Raw genomic sequence first — 15,577 nt, 5'->3', positions numbered from 1 at the left:
TGATAAAATTACTGAAGGAAGACAACAACATAATGGCTGCCGAAATCTGCCGAGCTTCGTGTGCAGAGGCAATAGGGAAACCATTGCTACTTTCATTTCCGGCGCAACACAGCCTAACGCTTTAGCAGATTACAAATACAGTATCCTGGGAAGAGAAAACTGCAGCATTTTTAAACCACACCTTTCATTTTACTTCGTGGAACATATACTGGCGCAGTGTATCTCGGAAACACTTGTTAACACTTTTTTATTTAAACATAGTTTGACATACTGAAACATGTGCTTTGCATCCACCTAATGTATCTTCCAAAATAAAAGCTGATCTCACCTTTCCCTCAATTGCCTCCTCTTTATTGTAGCTCCTAACAGCTGTCAAATGGAAGCGGCCTTATTTGATGCGATGTACGTGTTATTATACTACCTTTCTTTTAAAATTTTCAGATGAAAGTATAACGATGAATTTCACGCTAATTTACTCCAACTACACCGGCTGCTCGATCTTCCGTGTGCCCTTCATGGAAGACGGTAAGTATGGGCTCCAAGGCTGACCATAACGTTCTGTGTTCACGCAGCTGATGCATACTATGGAACCAACTGTGCTTGGCCCAAGTCTCTAAACCTGATTTACTTCAGAACAGCTCTACGTCTCATAAATGCAGCACATCTGTTGGACACGAAGTAGCGCAGTCAGGTTCCGTAAAGCTAACCCATTTATCTGATGTACTTTTTGGTGTTCTTACTAATGTAAGCATTTTGTTATTTCGGTAAGTTTAAGTGATTAATTTATCACTCTCTTCAAAACGATACCTCAATCTTGGGGAAGTTGGCGCAGTTGAGTGCTTAGTTAAAAGTGAATGATGAAGTAGAAGTGTGGGCAAAACGGTAAGTTGTTTACTAATTATAAGCAGAAAAGAAATCTAGAGGCAGAGAAGAAAGCACTCGACGGACGGGCATTCTCAGCGCTGCCATTGAAAGTGCCAATTACGAAACTAAAAATTATCTTGCAGGTAAAATTGGACATAGCTCTATATTTTTTTGCTCTCCGGATGCCTTTTCTTGCATAATTTAGTCGTTTTAAAGAAATATTTATTCCGGAACACCACCTGTTAATAATCTCAGCCCTTTACTAAATTATGTGGGTTGATTTTTTTGCTCGAAAACGCAACAGTGACCTATTAAAATTTAAGCAAAAAATGAACACTGCTCAATTATCAAAAGCGCTTTTATTTACTGATTCAATAAAAATTCTCTTTTTAGCGACAGATGATTGGTATGCAGGCGAAGTCACGGACCTGCCTTGTCAAAATGTTTTATGAATCAATAGATATCTAATATATATTGCAATCTAAAGGCTAGGGGTCTAATAGATAGTATATGTGGGTTCGATATCATGTTTAAATTTGCAAGCTCTTGTGCCGTCTTAAAACGTGTCACTTGCAAGCGAATTATATTATTAACCCAAAATCCTTCGCAATCATAAAAAGGAACACCAAGGAAGCAAATTATATTAAGGAATGACACTGTTTTGGAGTATTATAAAAATACCATGCCGGTTTTTCGTGTTATTCTCCGCACCACATCTTTTGTCCACACTGGCCGAGTGTGCCCACACGCCAACGTTCTTCCTTGTTTTTTGGGATTGCATACTTAGTATTTTTACAGATATCTGTAATACAGACTATTCTTCATTTAGTAATATATATATATATATATATATATATATATATATATATAGTAGGTCTTGTGCCCGAACGTCGTGATCATTTGTCTATATTCATGAATTCAACGTTATGCCTTTAGTGTTCTGCAATGCCCCAGCTGCGTTCGAGCGCAGTATTGATGCAGTTCTCCGGGGCCTCAAACGGCAAACTTGTCCTTGCTACCTAGACGAGGACGTCATCTTTTAGTTTACCTTTACAGACCACCTTAAACAGTTCGATGAAATTTTAACCACGCTTGCAGGGGCTGGCCTTCAGCTCAATTCTGGTCCTCACCGACAGACATTCTGGTCCTCACCAAAACCTGGCTGAATTCAAAGATTTCTAATGATGAAATACTAAACTGTGAAAAGGATTTCATTACTTTTCGATGTGACCGTGGAGACAGAATAGGAGGCGGTGTTCTGATGGCGGTCGCTGAACATCTGCATTCTTCACACGTGTCACTTGTTTCTTCACTAGAAATTGTATGCGCCTCTATACGCATTAATAATCGAGACATAACCTTCTGCGCATGCTATCGCCCTCCAATTGCTCCATCGTCTTTTTGTAGTGAACTTCATGATGTGCTCAATCACATTTTAGTTAGGTTTCCTTCTTCGCCAATCTTTTTACTTGGCGATTTCAACATGCCAAAAATAATTTGGTCTGGCGCGTTCCCTTCCACTCTGGATTCGTCACCTGACACGATTGACTTCATAAATCTGTGCACTGACTTCAATTTTGCTCAGCTGATTACCCAGCCAACCCGTACCACCACTACTAGCGCTAACATTCTTGATCTTCTTCTAACTACGGTCCCTGAGCTAGTTCATTCATTGGCATTTCTACCAGGCCTCAGTGACCACTTCTTCATCCAGTTTGACCTTAAAGACACTAACACAGGTGTGCGACCCAATCCCAAATATATCAGAGATTATTCAAAGGCAAATTTTCCGTCGATTAGCGCAGAACTCGAAATCTTCTTAGGTGAGTGCATGCCAAACTTTTATAACCGTACTGTGGAAACGAACTGGCGCCTTTTTAAAGAAAAAGTTCATTTCCTCGTCCAAAAACACATACCTTTACGCGTCATATCAGGCAAGCAACGTTCCCCGTGGTTCACTGCCGCATTAAAACGCCTTTTAAGTAAAAAAAAAAAACGAGTTTACCGCAGAGCGAAAGCCACCGGTTGCCCTGATCACTTGGTTGTGTATCATGCCATAACATCTGAGTATCGAAAAGCCTTAAGAAACGCCAAGCAGGTTTTTTTCCAGAGTACGCTTCCGTTTTTGTTGATTGATAATGCCAAAAAATTTTGGAACATCATTTCTGGTCCCAAGCATAAAGCAATAGCTCTGAACGATAGAAGCGGCGCAGCCATTCCTTCATCAGTGTCCTCAAGTGCTCAACGACGCCTTTTCTAATGCTTTTTTACAGCAGTCATCTGTTTCTCTGCCCTCTTTTCAGCCTGTGCAGAATCCATTAATGGACCCAATTGTGTTTGACAGTCTTGGTATAGAAAGTCTAATTAATAATCTCAAAATTTCTTCGTCTTCGGGAATCGACGACATAAATTCTAAATTTTTAAGAAATACAAGTGTTTATTCTTCCATTTACTTGTGTGCACTGTTTTCGCAATCTTTGAATTCAGGGCAGCTACCCGGGGACTGGAAGGTGGGTAAGGTGGTACCAATATTCAAGTCTGGTGATGCTCATTGTGCTCTTAATTACAGACCCATATCATTAACGAGTGTCCCGTGTAAACTGTTTGAACATGTCATTTATTCTAATCTGGTTAAATTTCTAGAAAATCATTCGTTTTTTTTCCTTCATCAGCATGGCTTTCGTCAATCATTTTCTTGTGAAACGCAACTGATTTCCTTCACCCATGATTTATTTGATGCATTAGACAAGGGATTTTTCATTGACTGTGTATTTTTAGATTTTCAGAAAGCATTTGATCTTGTTAATCACCAACTACTTTGTTTTAAGCTCGGTAAACTAAACATCGACCCAAACATTCTTTCATGGATCGAGAGTTTTTTGCGTAACAGAACTCAATTCGTCACTGCAAATAACGCTGATTCCTCACCACGCTCTCTTACCTCCGGCGTGCCTCAAGGTTCCGTGCTCGGGCCGCTATAGTTTCTAATATACATTAACGATCTGCCAATTTCTATTAACTCTAAAATCAGACTTTTCGCAGATGATTGCGTTATTTATCGAGTAATCAAATCCGCTTCAGACTCATCCTTACTTCAAAGTGACCTAAATAAGGTATCTATTTGGTGTAATATTTGGCTCATGAGATTGAATACTAACAAGTGTAAGGTCATGCGTATTTCACACCGGTCTGCTAACGAAAATCTTATTCCCTACAATTTTTCAGGTTCTCTCCTCGAGCAAGTTACCACATATAAACATTTATGGGTTCATATAAATGCTAACCTTTCATGGCAGGCACATGTCGATTATATTGTTAACAATGCTAACCGCATGCTTGGCTACTTGCGTCGTAATTATTCCATGGCTCCATCTTCTTTAAAACTGCTACTCTATAAAACCTTAGTTAGATCGAAATTAGAATATGCATGCTCTGTGTGGGACCCGCGACTTCAAACTCTTACTAATCAGTTAGAGTCAGTACAGAATCGTAGCGCCCGATTTATTTTGTCCAACTTTTCCCGCACTGCTAGTGTAACTACAATAAAAAATACTTGAACCTTCCTTGCCTTCCCCTTCGTAGAAAACTCGCGCGAATACTAACTTTTCACCAGATTTACTACCACAATCATCAGCTAAAACTGGATCTTCTATCTGAACCATCATTCATATCACCTCGCACAGGTCATCGCCACAAGGTACGCATTCCATACTGCCGAAGCAATGCATATTTTAACTCGTTTATACCAAAGACGGCGAGCGATGGGAACCACCTGCCCACCTTGGTTGCCGACATTTCTGACACCTGTTTATTTAAAAATGCCGCGGAAAACTATGTGTTTGACTAGGCTGTTTTCTTACGTAATCTGATTTGTATTTTGTTCAAGTTTACGTTTTTTCATTCCTTGCTGTATTACATTACATTTTCCATTTACTTTTTGTTTTCATTTTGCTGCATTTTCTTTACTTTTTTATCCACTCCCTTCTGTAACACCCCACTGGGGCCCTGAAGGTATTGTAAGAAATAAGTAAATACTAAAAATGTCGCTTTGCCTCCAAACCCATTAAAGTGCTTCGCCACGTCGTCAGCAAGGATGGAAAACGACCTGACCCCGATAGAATTGCGACTGCTCTCCATTTCCCACGTCTATCCAGTGCCAAAGAGTTTCTTAGTTGCCTTGGACTGGTATCGCTCTTCCGTCAGTTCATCGGAAACTTCGCGTCTATCGCGTCGCCTCTAAACTTGCTTCTCACTGCAGGAATAAACTATGACTGATCTATGCATTGTAAGGCAGCATTTGCAGAATTAAAACGAGCCCTGACGTCTGACCCTGTCGTCTGACATGTTGATTACTCTGCTTCAACAATTACGAACACCGACGCCAGCGGGCACAGACTTGGCGCTGTGCTTCTCCAGCGACAAGTTTTTTCTGCCGAAAAGGTCGTTGCCTACGCGAATTGTACGCTGACTCCAACCGAGGAGAACTATACCATCACCGAACAGGACTGCCTCACCAATTGCGGGCCGATCAAATGTTTCGCCCCTAACTATACTGCCGGCACCTCATGACTCTAACCGACCATTACCTTCTGTGCTTGTTGTCCTCCTTAAAGAATCTGTCTGGACTGCCGGAGTGCTGGATTCTCCGTCTGCAAGAATTCGATTTTACAGCCACATACAAATCTGGACAACAACATGAGCGCGCCTACGCTCTTGTTGTTCATTCACTCCTCCGCCACCTCGACCCACGTCGCCTCCTTCGTCACCAGGCCTTCCTGAGGATACACCGCCTCATGCTGTGGCGACCACCTCCTTTGATTTCGTCTCCAATCCGTGGCCAGGGATCTCGTCTCGACTCGGCGGTCCAACTGTAGCAGCCGAACGCTCAACGACGAACTTACCGGTGCTACTTCGCCACTGAATGCGGGACTGCGCCATGAGCTCACCAATTTCACAATAAGGAATAGCACGCTGCTGTAGTTAAACTACAACCCTCTTGGCCGCTCCTGGGTTCCTGTCATTCCTCGCTTCCTTCGCCGTCATCTGTTGCAAGCATTCCACGATGACCCGACTGCTGGTCACTTCGGTTCCCGAAGACCTACGATCACCTTAAAAGCCATTACTTCTGGCCGTGCTTTTTGACTAGTGTTGCAGAAAACGTCGCCTCCTGTTTCCTGTCCACTCCTGATACGGTCAACGTCTCCTCCTGCGGGCCTCCTCCAACCCGTTCCATGCCCATTTACCCCGTTTGAGGTTGTCGGCATCAACCTTTACAGGCCTCTACCGTTAACAACAGCGGGTTAATCGTTGGATCATGCCGTGGACCACCTCACCATATACGCAGAAAGGCTGCTCTTCCTTTAGGCTCCACTGCAGAGATAGCCCATTTTTTTGCTGCAGACCATTCTTCTAGGTCACGGAGACACTCCTGTTCTCCTCAGTGACCACGGCAGACATTTCCTCTCTGCCATTTTGACGCAATTTCTGCATGCCTCGAATACCACCAAAAAAAACCACATCCCCTTTTCACCTCAACCAATGGCCTCAAAGAACGCTTCTATCGGACCCTTTCGGATATGCTTTCCACCTACATTCAACCTGACCATACCAACTGGGACTCTCTGCTCCCGTTTGTTACCTATGCTTACAATACTACGCTACAGTGCGCAATCCTTTACTCGCCCTTCTTTCCTTATTTATGGCCGGACCACTACCGTCGTCATGGAGACATCTTTTCTGTCTCCGTCTCCTCTTCAGCACTCTTCCACGATCAGTTTACTACCCGTCACGCCCAATGCCGTGAACTTGCGCGATTGAACACAGAAGCTTCCAAGGCCCCCTGCAAACGACGCTGTCCTGACCACTGCGCCGTATCTTTTTCCCTGGTGATGAGTTTTTGCTGTGGACACCTGTGTGTACTTGAGGGTTATATGAAAAATATATGAGCAGCCATACTGGTCCCTGGACAGCGCTTGAATAAACGTCCCCCTTTGACTATCGTGTTGCTCCCGTTTCACCTTTTATGGACAGTCGCTATCATGGCATCGAGATCGTCCACGTGTCGCGCTTCACGCCATTTTCCCGTCGCCCTTCATTCCTCCAACTCGCAAATAGGATGGTTGCCTTTTTCCGGGGTGGGGGGATACCAGTTAGTGCAAGCACTGTGGGGCGAACCTCATCTTCATTTGTCTATATTCGTCATCATCTCCATCGCCGTGTTCGTGGCGTATACGCCATTCCCTCCGGTAGGAATAAAGCCTGCCCCGGGCGCATATATATATATATATATATATATATATATATATATATATATATATATATATATATATATATATATATATATATATATATATATATATATATATATATATTGTAAGCAATTTATCCCCTTCGTCATCGTCGCCTCTCTGGCTGCGACTTCATTCTCTTTCTCCTCAAGATTCACATCGTGATCGCTTGAGGCTGTTCGCTTGCAAGACGTCTCTGGCGAAAGGGCTAGAATAAACTTCTCCGTGAAGTCTTCCCTTACACGTGGTGGAGGTGCTCCTTGCATTCCCCGTATCCTCTTTCCACGCTTCCCCCTGGAGCTGCGTTCTGATCGCCGCTTGTGTACTCTGACCGTCATATCTCAAGAGGAGAACACCGCCGACCCAGGTTCCTCCCGCTCGCCTTCTGCTGCCCCCACAACTTGGACCGTGAGCAGCCCCCAACGCGACCCTCAGATGTTTGCTGGCCTCCGTGGCGATGACGTCGACGACTGGCTTCACCACTACGACCGCGTGAGTTCTTTCAACCACTGGGACGACCCTCTTCAGCTGCTCAATGTGTCCTTTTATTTGATTGACGTCGCACGCACATGGTTCTTAAATTATGAGACGGATATCCCAGACTGGAGAAATTTCAAGCAGCAGTTGCGACAGATTTTTGGCTCTCCGGCTGTTCGCTCTGAAGTAGCCAAGAAAAAGCTCGCTGACCGCATCCAGCGCCCTGCCGAGTCGTACACTTCTTATATTGAGGATGTACTTGCTCTCTACCGGCGTGTCAATGCCACAATGACCGAAGCTGACCGTGTTCGCCACGACCTGAAGGGTATCGGCTCTATGCTGTTCAATGCTCTTGCTGTCCAAAACCCTACGTCCGTCGATGCCATCATAGAGACCTGCCAGCGCCTCGATCAGCTGCAATCCATCCGTTTGCAACCTGACCCGGCTACCTCCCTTTTGCCCATCAACTCCGACCTGCGTAGCCTGATTCGAGCGCTCATTCGGGAAGAGCTTCTCACCCACGGTTCTTCCTGCCTGTCCGAACCGGCGCCTCCTGCTCCGTTATCTGCTGGTGCTGGCCTCCCCAGCATGATTAAAGAAGGGCTGGCGTCAATAACCTGCTCTCTGGCACCCCACACTCCTGCTCCTCGCCCAACACCCACGTACGCTCAGGTCGCTGGCATGCCACCTGTCTATGGCCCGCCTCCGACGCCACAGCCGCCACGTCACCATGTCACAGCTTTGGCCCCTCCAACCTCAACGTCCTACACGCCCTGGCGCCCCAGCCGCCCGATTTGTTATTATTGCGGCTTCCGGGGCCATATTTCCCGCTTATGCCGTCGGCGCCTTCAAGACGAACGTCGCGGGTATGAAGCCTTCGAAAATGCCTATACACTTAGTGGTCCCTCTCATTAGCGCCGTTCCTTCACGGACTCTTCTGACGTTCTTCTTTACCTTGCACCAGTTCTGTTCAGCCTCGTGATTATCGACCCACCAGAGCTCGATCCCCTTCGCTGTACCGCCGCTCTTCCTCTCCACTCCGACCCGCTTCTACCGCACCTGACATTCGCTCGGAAAACTAGGCGCTGCAGTTTTTGGAGGGAAAGCTCCACGCTTTGGACACAGACAAATACCTCCGGAGCGCCCGTCCAATATGGTTTCAGTGTGGGTTGAAGGTTTAATACTGCAGGCTTTGATTGACACGGGCGCTGCAGTTTCTGTTATTCATAGTGACTTATGTTCTCGCTTGCGGAAAGTAAAAAAAGCCGTACGATGGGCCTCCCCTGCGTGGAGCCAACGACGTCATCATTTTCCCATCCGCTAAGTGCACTGTCCGGGTTTCTATAGACGGTGTCCGTCACCATGTACAATTTGCCGTGCTGTCTCCTTGTGCTTACCTTATGATTTTTGGCTGGGATTTCTTGTCTTCCGTCAGTGCTTTTATTTCTTGCCGTGACCGCATCGTCCAAATGACCGAGAGCGACCCATCATCGGAAGTCCCCGAGCGCTGTCATCGCCTTATTGCCGCTGCAGATTCGGTTTTACCCGCTGTGAGTCAAAATCTTGTGACGCTTACTTCTGATACCATCGTTCATGGGGATGTGCTCATCGCGCCTTCTGATCGACACCTCATCAGGGGACTTGCCTTGACGCCTAGCCTTGTTCGCTTTGAAAATGGATCTACCATCGTCGCTGCCTTGAACACTTCCCGTGAACCTCTCGTGTTACCCAAAGACACTTCTTTTTCCTGCACGTTGGACATGCACCCGGTTTCCCTCGTCGTGCTTACGGCGCCCTTCTCCCAGGCGCGCCCTTGAGCGGACGTTTCTCTCTCCATCCTTTCTGCCACCATCAATCCTGACCTCCCGGCGTCGCAACGACAAGAGTTACTGGACTTGCTTCGCAAGCACCAAGACTCGTTTGATGTGAGTTCCGCTACCCTGGGCAACACTTCTGTTGCCGAGCACCGCATCGCTACTGAAGGTACCTCGGTTGATTGCCGCCGCCCGTACCGCGTTTCTTTATCTGAACGCAAAGTCATCGAAGACAATGTCAGTGATATGCTCCGCCGAGACATTATTCGCCCTTCCGCCAGTCCCTGGTCTTCCTCGGTGGTTTTGGTGAAGAAGAAGGATGGGTCAGTGCGATTTTGTTTTGATACCGTGCACTTAACAAAATTACTCGTAAAGACGTTTACCCCATGCCCCGGATAGATGACTCCCTCGACTCTCTCCAGGGAGCTGAATACTTTTCCACCCTAGATCTTCGTTCCGGTTACTGGCAGATTCCCATGCATGAAACGGACAAAGAAAAAACCGCGTTCGCTACTCCCGACAGCCTTCACGAGTTTAATGTTATACCGTTTGGACTGTGTAATGCTCCTGCTACTTTTGAACGAATGATTGATACAGTTCTTCGCGGCCTGAAATGGAAAACCTGCATATGCTATCTGGACGACATTGTTATTTTCTCTTCAACTTTTCGGGAGCACTTACGCCGCCTCGATGAAGTGCTCGCTTATCTCGCTTCTGCTGGCCTTCAACTTAATACGAAAATGTGCCACATCGCCAGGAAAGAAATCACGATTCTGGGCCACCTCCTCAGCCGGGACGGCATTCGACCCGACCCTGATAAGCTTGCCGCTGTCCTGAACTTTACCCGTCCCCAGCAGACTAAAGAACTGCGTAGTTTCCTCGGACTGTCCTCTTATTTTCGGCGTTTTATGTGAAATTTCGCTACCATTTCCGCGCCAGTGCATCAGCTCCTCACTGCTCACAGTGCCTTCGTTTGGACTGAGGAATGCGAAAGTGCTTTTCAAGCCTTGAAGCAAGCACTCACCTCCGACCCTGTCCTTGGCCACTTCGACGATGCTGCTCCCACCATTCTACACACTGACGCTAGCGGCCACGGCCTTGGTGCTGTTCTCCTGCAACGTGATAGTGCTTCTCGTGAAAGAGTTATTGCGTTCGCCAGCCGCACTCTCACACCTGCGGAACGTAGCTGCACTACCACTGAGAAAGAATGCCTTGCCGTCGTTTGGGCAGTTCATAAATTCCACCCCTATCTTTACGGCCGCCACATCACGGCCGTCACGGACCATCATGCGTTATGCTGTTTGTCCAGCCTCAAAAATCTGACTGGCCGCCTTGGGCGCTGGGTTCTTCGTCTCCAAGAGTACAGCTTTGGCGTCACCTACAAGGCCATTCGAACGCACCGAGACACCGATGCCCTCTCTCGTTGCCCGCTCCCGAAGTCTTCGTGTCGTTATTCTGTCCCACCTTCCACCTGTCATAGCGACTCCTCTTCGTCGCCGGTTCTTCTGCACGTCGCCGCCCTCCCCTGCTTCGCATCTGACGACTTGACCGCCCTTGTGTCGGATCAACGCAACGATGCTTATTGCCGCTCCATAATCGACCATCTCTCGGGAACTTCCTACCCTTCTACCGCTCGGCTGCGTCGGCAGCTTCGGCAGATCGAACTCGACAACGATGTGCTCTGCCGCTACGTTTACTGCCCTGATGGCACCCGCTGGGTTCCAGTGGTACCACGTACACTTCGCTCCCGTATTTTGAAAGCCCTCCACGATGACACGACGACCGGTCACTTAGGTTTTCACAAAACCTACGACCGCGTCAAGAGCCGTTTCTTTTGGCCTGGCATTTCCTCCAGTGTCGCTAAATACGTCGCATCTTGCCCGCTGTGCCAGCGCCGAAAACGACCGACTTCACCTCCTGCTGGACATCTACAGCCTCTACCATGCCCCGCCACGCCGTTCGCCGTCGTCGGCATCGACCTGTACGGCCCGCTTCCTCTATCTACACGAGGTAATCGCTTGATAGTCACTGCCGTCGACCATCTGACACGCTACGCCGAGATCGCAGCCTTGCCTGATGGATCGGCCCCCGAAGTTGCTACATTCTTTCTACAATCCATCGTACTACGCCACAGCGCCCCTCGGGTGCTTCTCAGTGACCGCGGCCGGACATTCCTTTCGACCCTTCTTCCCGAAGTTCTGCAATCTTCTTCTACACTTCACAAGATGACGTCCAGCTACCACCCCCAAACCAATGGTCTTACTGAGCGGTTCCATCGCACCCTGTCCGACATGATTGCTTTGTACGTCGAACCTGACAACCGGAATTGAGACGCAGTCCTTCCCTTTGTCACTTTTGCCTACAATTCCGCGTTACAAAGAACCACTGGTTACTCCCCGTTTTTCCTCGTTTACGGCCGTTCTCCCACTACCATTCTCGACGCCTCTTTCTTCTCGACGCCTGCGAACTCTTCACCGCCTGTCCCCGACCAGTTCCTCTCCGGCTTGGCCCGGTGCCGCCACCTTGCTCGCCTGAACACGGAAGCCTGTCAGGAAGATCGCTAGAGTAACTACGACACGACGCACCACGTTGTCTCGTTCAACCGTGAAGACGAGGTCCTGCTTTCTACCCCTCTGCGGACGCCTGGTCTTTGCGACAAGTTCCAGCCCCGTTTCATTGGTCCCTACTTCGTGCTCAACCAAACTTCTCCAGACAGCCGTCGCCGTAGCTCAGCGGTATAGCACCGGACACGTAATTCGGAGGTCGTGGGTTCGGATCTCACCGGCAGGATGTGGTCGGTCTTTCTGCTGCTTCTCTAATTAATTAGCTTTAAGCGATAACATATTCACTAAAATTCTAAAGTGATCAACACCACAAAATAGATAAATAAACTAAAATCCCCTGTGTCCCTTGGTTGGTTTCTGGGGCTGTTGGCTTCTATCTCTCTCTCTCTCTCACACACACACAGACACACACACACACACACACACACACACACACACACACGCACACGCACGCACACGCACACACGCACACACGCACACACGCACACACACACACACACACACACACACACACACACACACACACACACACACACACACACACACACACACACACACAGGGCGCTCCACCTAACTTGGAGCAAGATTTATTAAAAAAAAACAGTGGTCTTCAGAACTGAAATCTCATGGATGTTGTTAGGGTTTACCTACAGTTACAGTACTATTTTCCGCTCCTCCTATTTGAATAGTTATTCCAGATAAATAAATTTACTTTTTAAATATCGCTTGAAACGTTGAGGCGTCAAGAGGAAGCTTACGGAGCTCCATAAATATTGTCCAACCCAGGCCCTACTAACCAGATTTGGGGTGGCCGTTTTTTTTTTGGCAGAAAAAGAAAGTCCGTGGAGTTTAAAAAATTGGAAGTGATTTACCTCTGGTTAAACCTGGAGGATTGCGAAAGCAACTAGGAGAGAGAGACAGGCGATGGAGAGCGCGCGGCAGCGGCGACGGCCCCGGCACGCTAGCTATGTGCCGCTACTGTGCATGCGCCATTGGCGAGCGCGGCGGCGGCACCTCTGAGTCACCCGCGCAGCTGCGGAGGCGGCGCGCCAGCTGTGCGGCGTGTCACATCACTGCTCCTTTCCTCGCACATTTGCAGTAGGGCCTTGCGTTAGCTAATGCGAAATGGCTCCGCGACTCGTTAGTCCCACATGCCACCGTTGGGAACCGAACACACGACTACTGAATTATCGGATCTCCGGTGCTCTACCAGCTGAACTACGGTGACGGCTTTCAAGTCTTCTGCTTTCGGGGGTATTTATGTTTACAGTTACCCCTCTGTTTAATCGAAAAAAAAAAAACGAAAGCGCACGCAGTCTAAAAAATACCACGTGGTAGCGCGCTCCGTGCGCCGAATGCGCCACGATTACAGCGCTCTCATCCGTGTTTGTAAAAAAATCACTCGCTTCGCGCCTTTCGTGCTGCCCAAGACAAGGCTTCGCGTTGTGCTTGGTTCCAAGATAAGCGCCGGTGGCCACGGGCTGCAGTCGAAAGAAAGCGCGGCTCCCGTTTCTGCGGCGATAATTGCACTCTCACGTTAGCAGAATGCATGCGGAGGAACGCTGAAAATGTCATGAGTTCGAATTTGGGAACAAGATCCCAATAGGCAAAAATGCATATAACAAGCCTGATAACCGTCGTTTGAATTACGCTGAAAAACAGGAGCCGCGCTGTCTTTCGATTGGCGCCCGAACCCACTAGCTCTCATCATTGAAACCAAGCACAACGCGAAGCCCTGTCTTGGGCAGCACGAAAGGCGTGAAGCGAGTGATGTTACTTACAAAGCACGGATGAGAGGGCAGTAATCGCGGAGCATCCGGGCACACGAACTGTGCGGTCACGTGGTATTTTTTAGACTGCGCGCGCTTTCGTTTTTCCCGAATACAAAGAGGGATATCTGTAAACATAAATACCTCCGAAAGCAGAAGGCCCGACAGCCGTCGCCGGAGCTCAGTTGGTAAAGCACCGGTGCTCCCGTAATTCGGAGGTCGTGGGTTCGATTCCCACCGGCCGCATATGGTTGTTTTTTCTTCTGATTTTCTAACCAATTATTATTAAGCTATAGCATATTGAGTAATATTCTCCATTTATCAACACCACAAAATAAATTTGAAAAATCCCCCGTGTTCCTTGGTTTCTGTGGTAGTCGGCTTCCCTCATGTATAACGACCCTCTCATCCCCTTCATTTGTCATATGTATATACAACATAATGTCCCCAGAAATTGAAAAACATAACAGGATTTAATTCACGACGTTTTGGCTGGAGTATCATCCTTTCTCGAGTGCCGAAAAAGGCTGGTCCTCCAACCAAAACTTCGTGAATTAATCCTGTTATGTTTTTCAATTGCAGGTGTCTTAATTTTATACTGATTATTCAGCTGCCAAGAAATAACTTTTAATAAATTTCTGTGTGTGTGTGTGGGGGGGGGGGGGGGGGCATTCATTTCACAGATGTCATGCGTGCATGACGGACCACAAACAATCACGTTGCGCTGACCGCTTGTGGAACCAGTCAAAGCTGGTTCCAAAGAAGCACCAAAGCTAAAACAAAAGCCAAAGAAGCACCAAAGCTAAAATATGCGCTTTACTTTTGTTGAAATAAGACGTCATAAACTTATAAATCGCGTTCACTCTTACTGTTAGTCATTCGTACCACTAGGTAACTCCACAATACAAGCAAACATGAACACTTCCCATGTACTGCTCGGAAAAGTTTTGTTATTCTCAAATGCATTGAGAATGCACATCGTAATCGGCGGCTTTGGAACCAAAGCTACAACATTTAGTCGCCTGCCTCGGTACCGCCATTACAAAATGGCACACCTCACATGCATTCTGGCTGTCAATTACTTCATAGGTAGCACGGAATAGACAGCGGCTTTTAACTTTAAAATTATAAATGGTTAGAAATTTGCAAAGAGAACTGAAAGTGTGTTTCATGAATGACGGTGACATTCCACTGCATTGTATTTTTTTCTTTCGTCTGTTACAGGAAACGGCTGCATGTTGCTTCTCACTGATGCTGTCGTGGATACTGGCTTGACCGGAGCTTGCAAGCGCGTGTATCATAATGCTTGCAACAAAACCCATAGCTTTCATCAAACTTTTGAGAGGAAGTGCAAAAATGGTGATGCTACAGTTGCTTGTTAAAAAGCAGTCTAGTAAAATTCCGTGATTATTAGCAGCTAACTCCCTTTCTCTGAAATAAACTATCATACGATGTTGTCGCACAAATGTTTTCTTTGATTTCTAAAGAAAGCACTCATTGTGTAAACTGTTCCACGCTATAATCCAATTGAAGAACACCGCTAAAGTTCTTTTTAATGTGTTTCTTCCGCCCTTGGAATAGTGCCAGAAAACACCAAAATCAGAAGAGAGCTGGTGCAGGAAAATTTTCAAAGCACCAAAAATAATACTGCCGGACAGGTCGCAGTACTGGAACGAACTGAATGAGATATGTTGTAGATCATGAAGGAGATATAATATCGCATAGCAGTCCTTATTGAATAGCATATCTATTTAATTATTTATCCACATCACCATACTTCCAAAAACATTACAGTTATTGGG

At 47.0% G+C, this 15,577-nt stretch overlaps 1 protein-coding gene across 1 annotated transcript in view; it reads left to right on the top strand.

Moving 5' to 3' along the window:
* Nucleotides 1-15,194, top strand: part of LOC149333647 (uncharacterized) — a 64,141-nt gene extending 48,947 nt beyond the window's left edge. Inside the window, exons 5-6 of the mRNA XM_089557770.1 lie at nucleotides 442-525; nucleotides 15,000-15,194. Of these exons, the coding sequence (XP_089413896.1) occupies nucleotides 442-525; nucleotides 15,000-15,157 (242 nt within the window). The 3' untranslated portion in view covers nucleotides 15,158-15,194. The remainder of the gene's footprint in view (nucleotides 1-441; nucleotides 526-14,999) is intronic.
* The last annotated feature ends 383 nt before the right edge of the window (nucleotides 15,195-15,577 follow it).

This window comes from Amblyomma mixtum, chromosome 8 (assembly GCF_055824585.1).
Source record: "Amblyomma mixtum isolate Tamu chromosome 8, ASM5582458v1, whole genome shotgun sequence".
In the NCBI taxonomy this organism is placed as follows: Eukaryota; Metazoa; Arthropoda; class Arachnida; order Ixodida; family Ixodidae; genus Amblyomma; species Amblyomma mixtum.
Note: the sequence above shows the minus strand (reverse complement) of the source record. Positions and strands in the feature narration are given on the sequence as shown.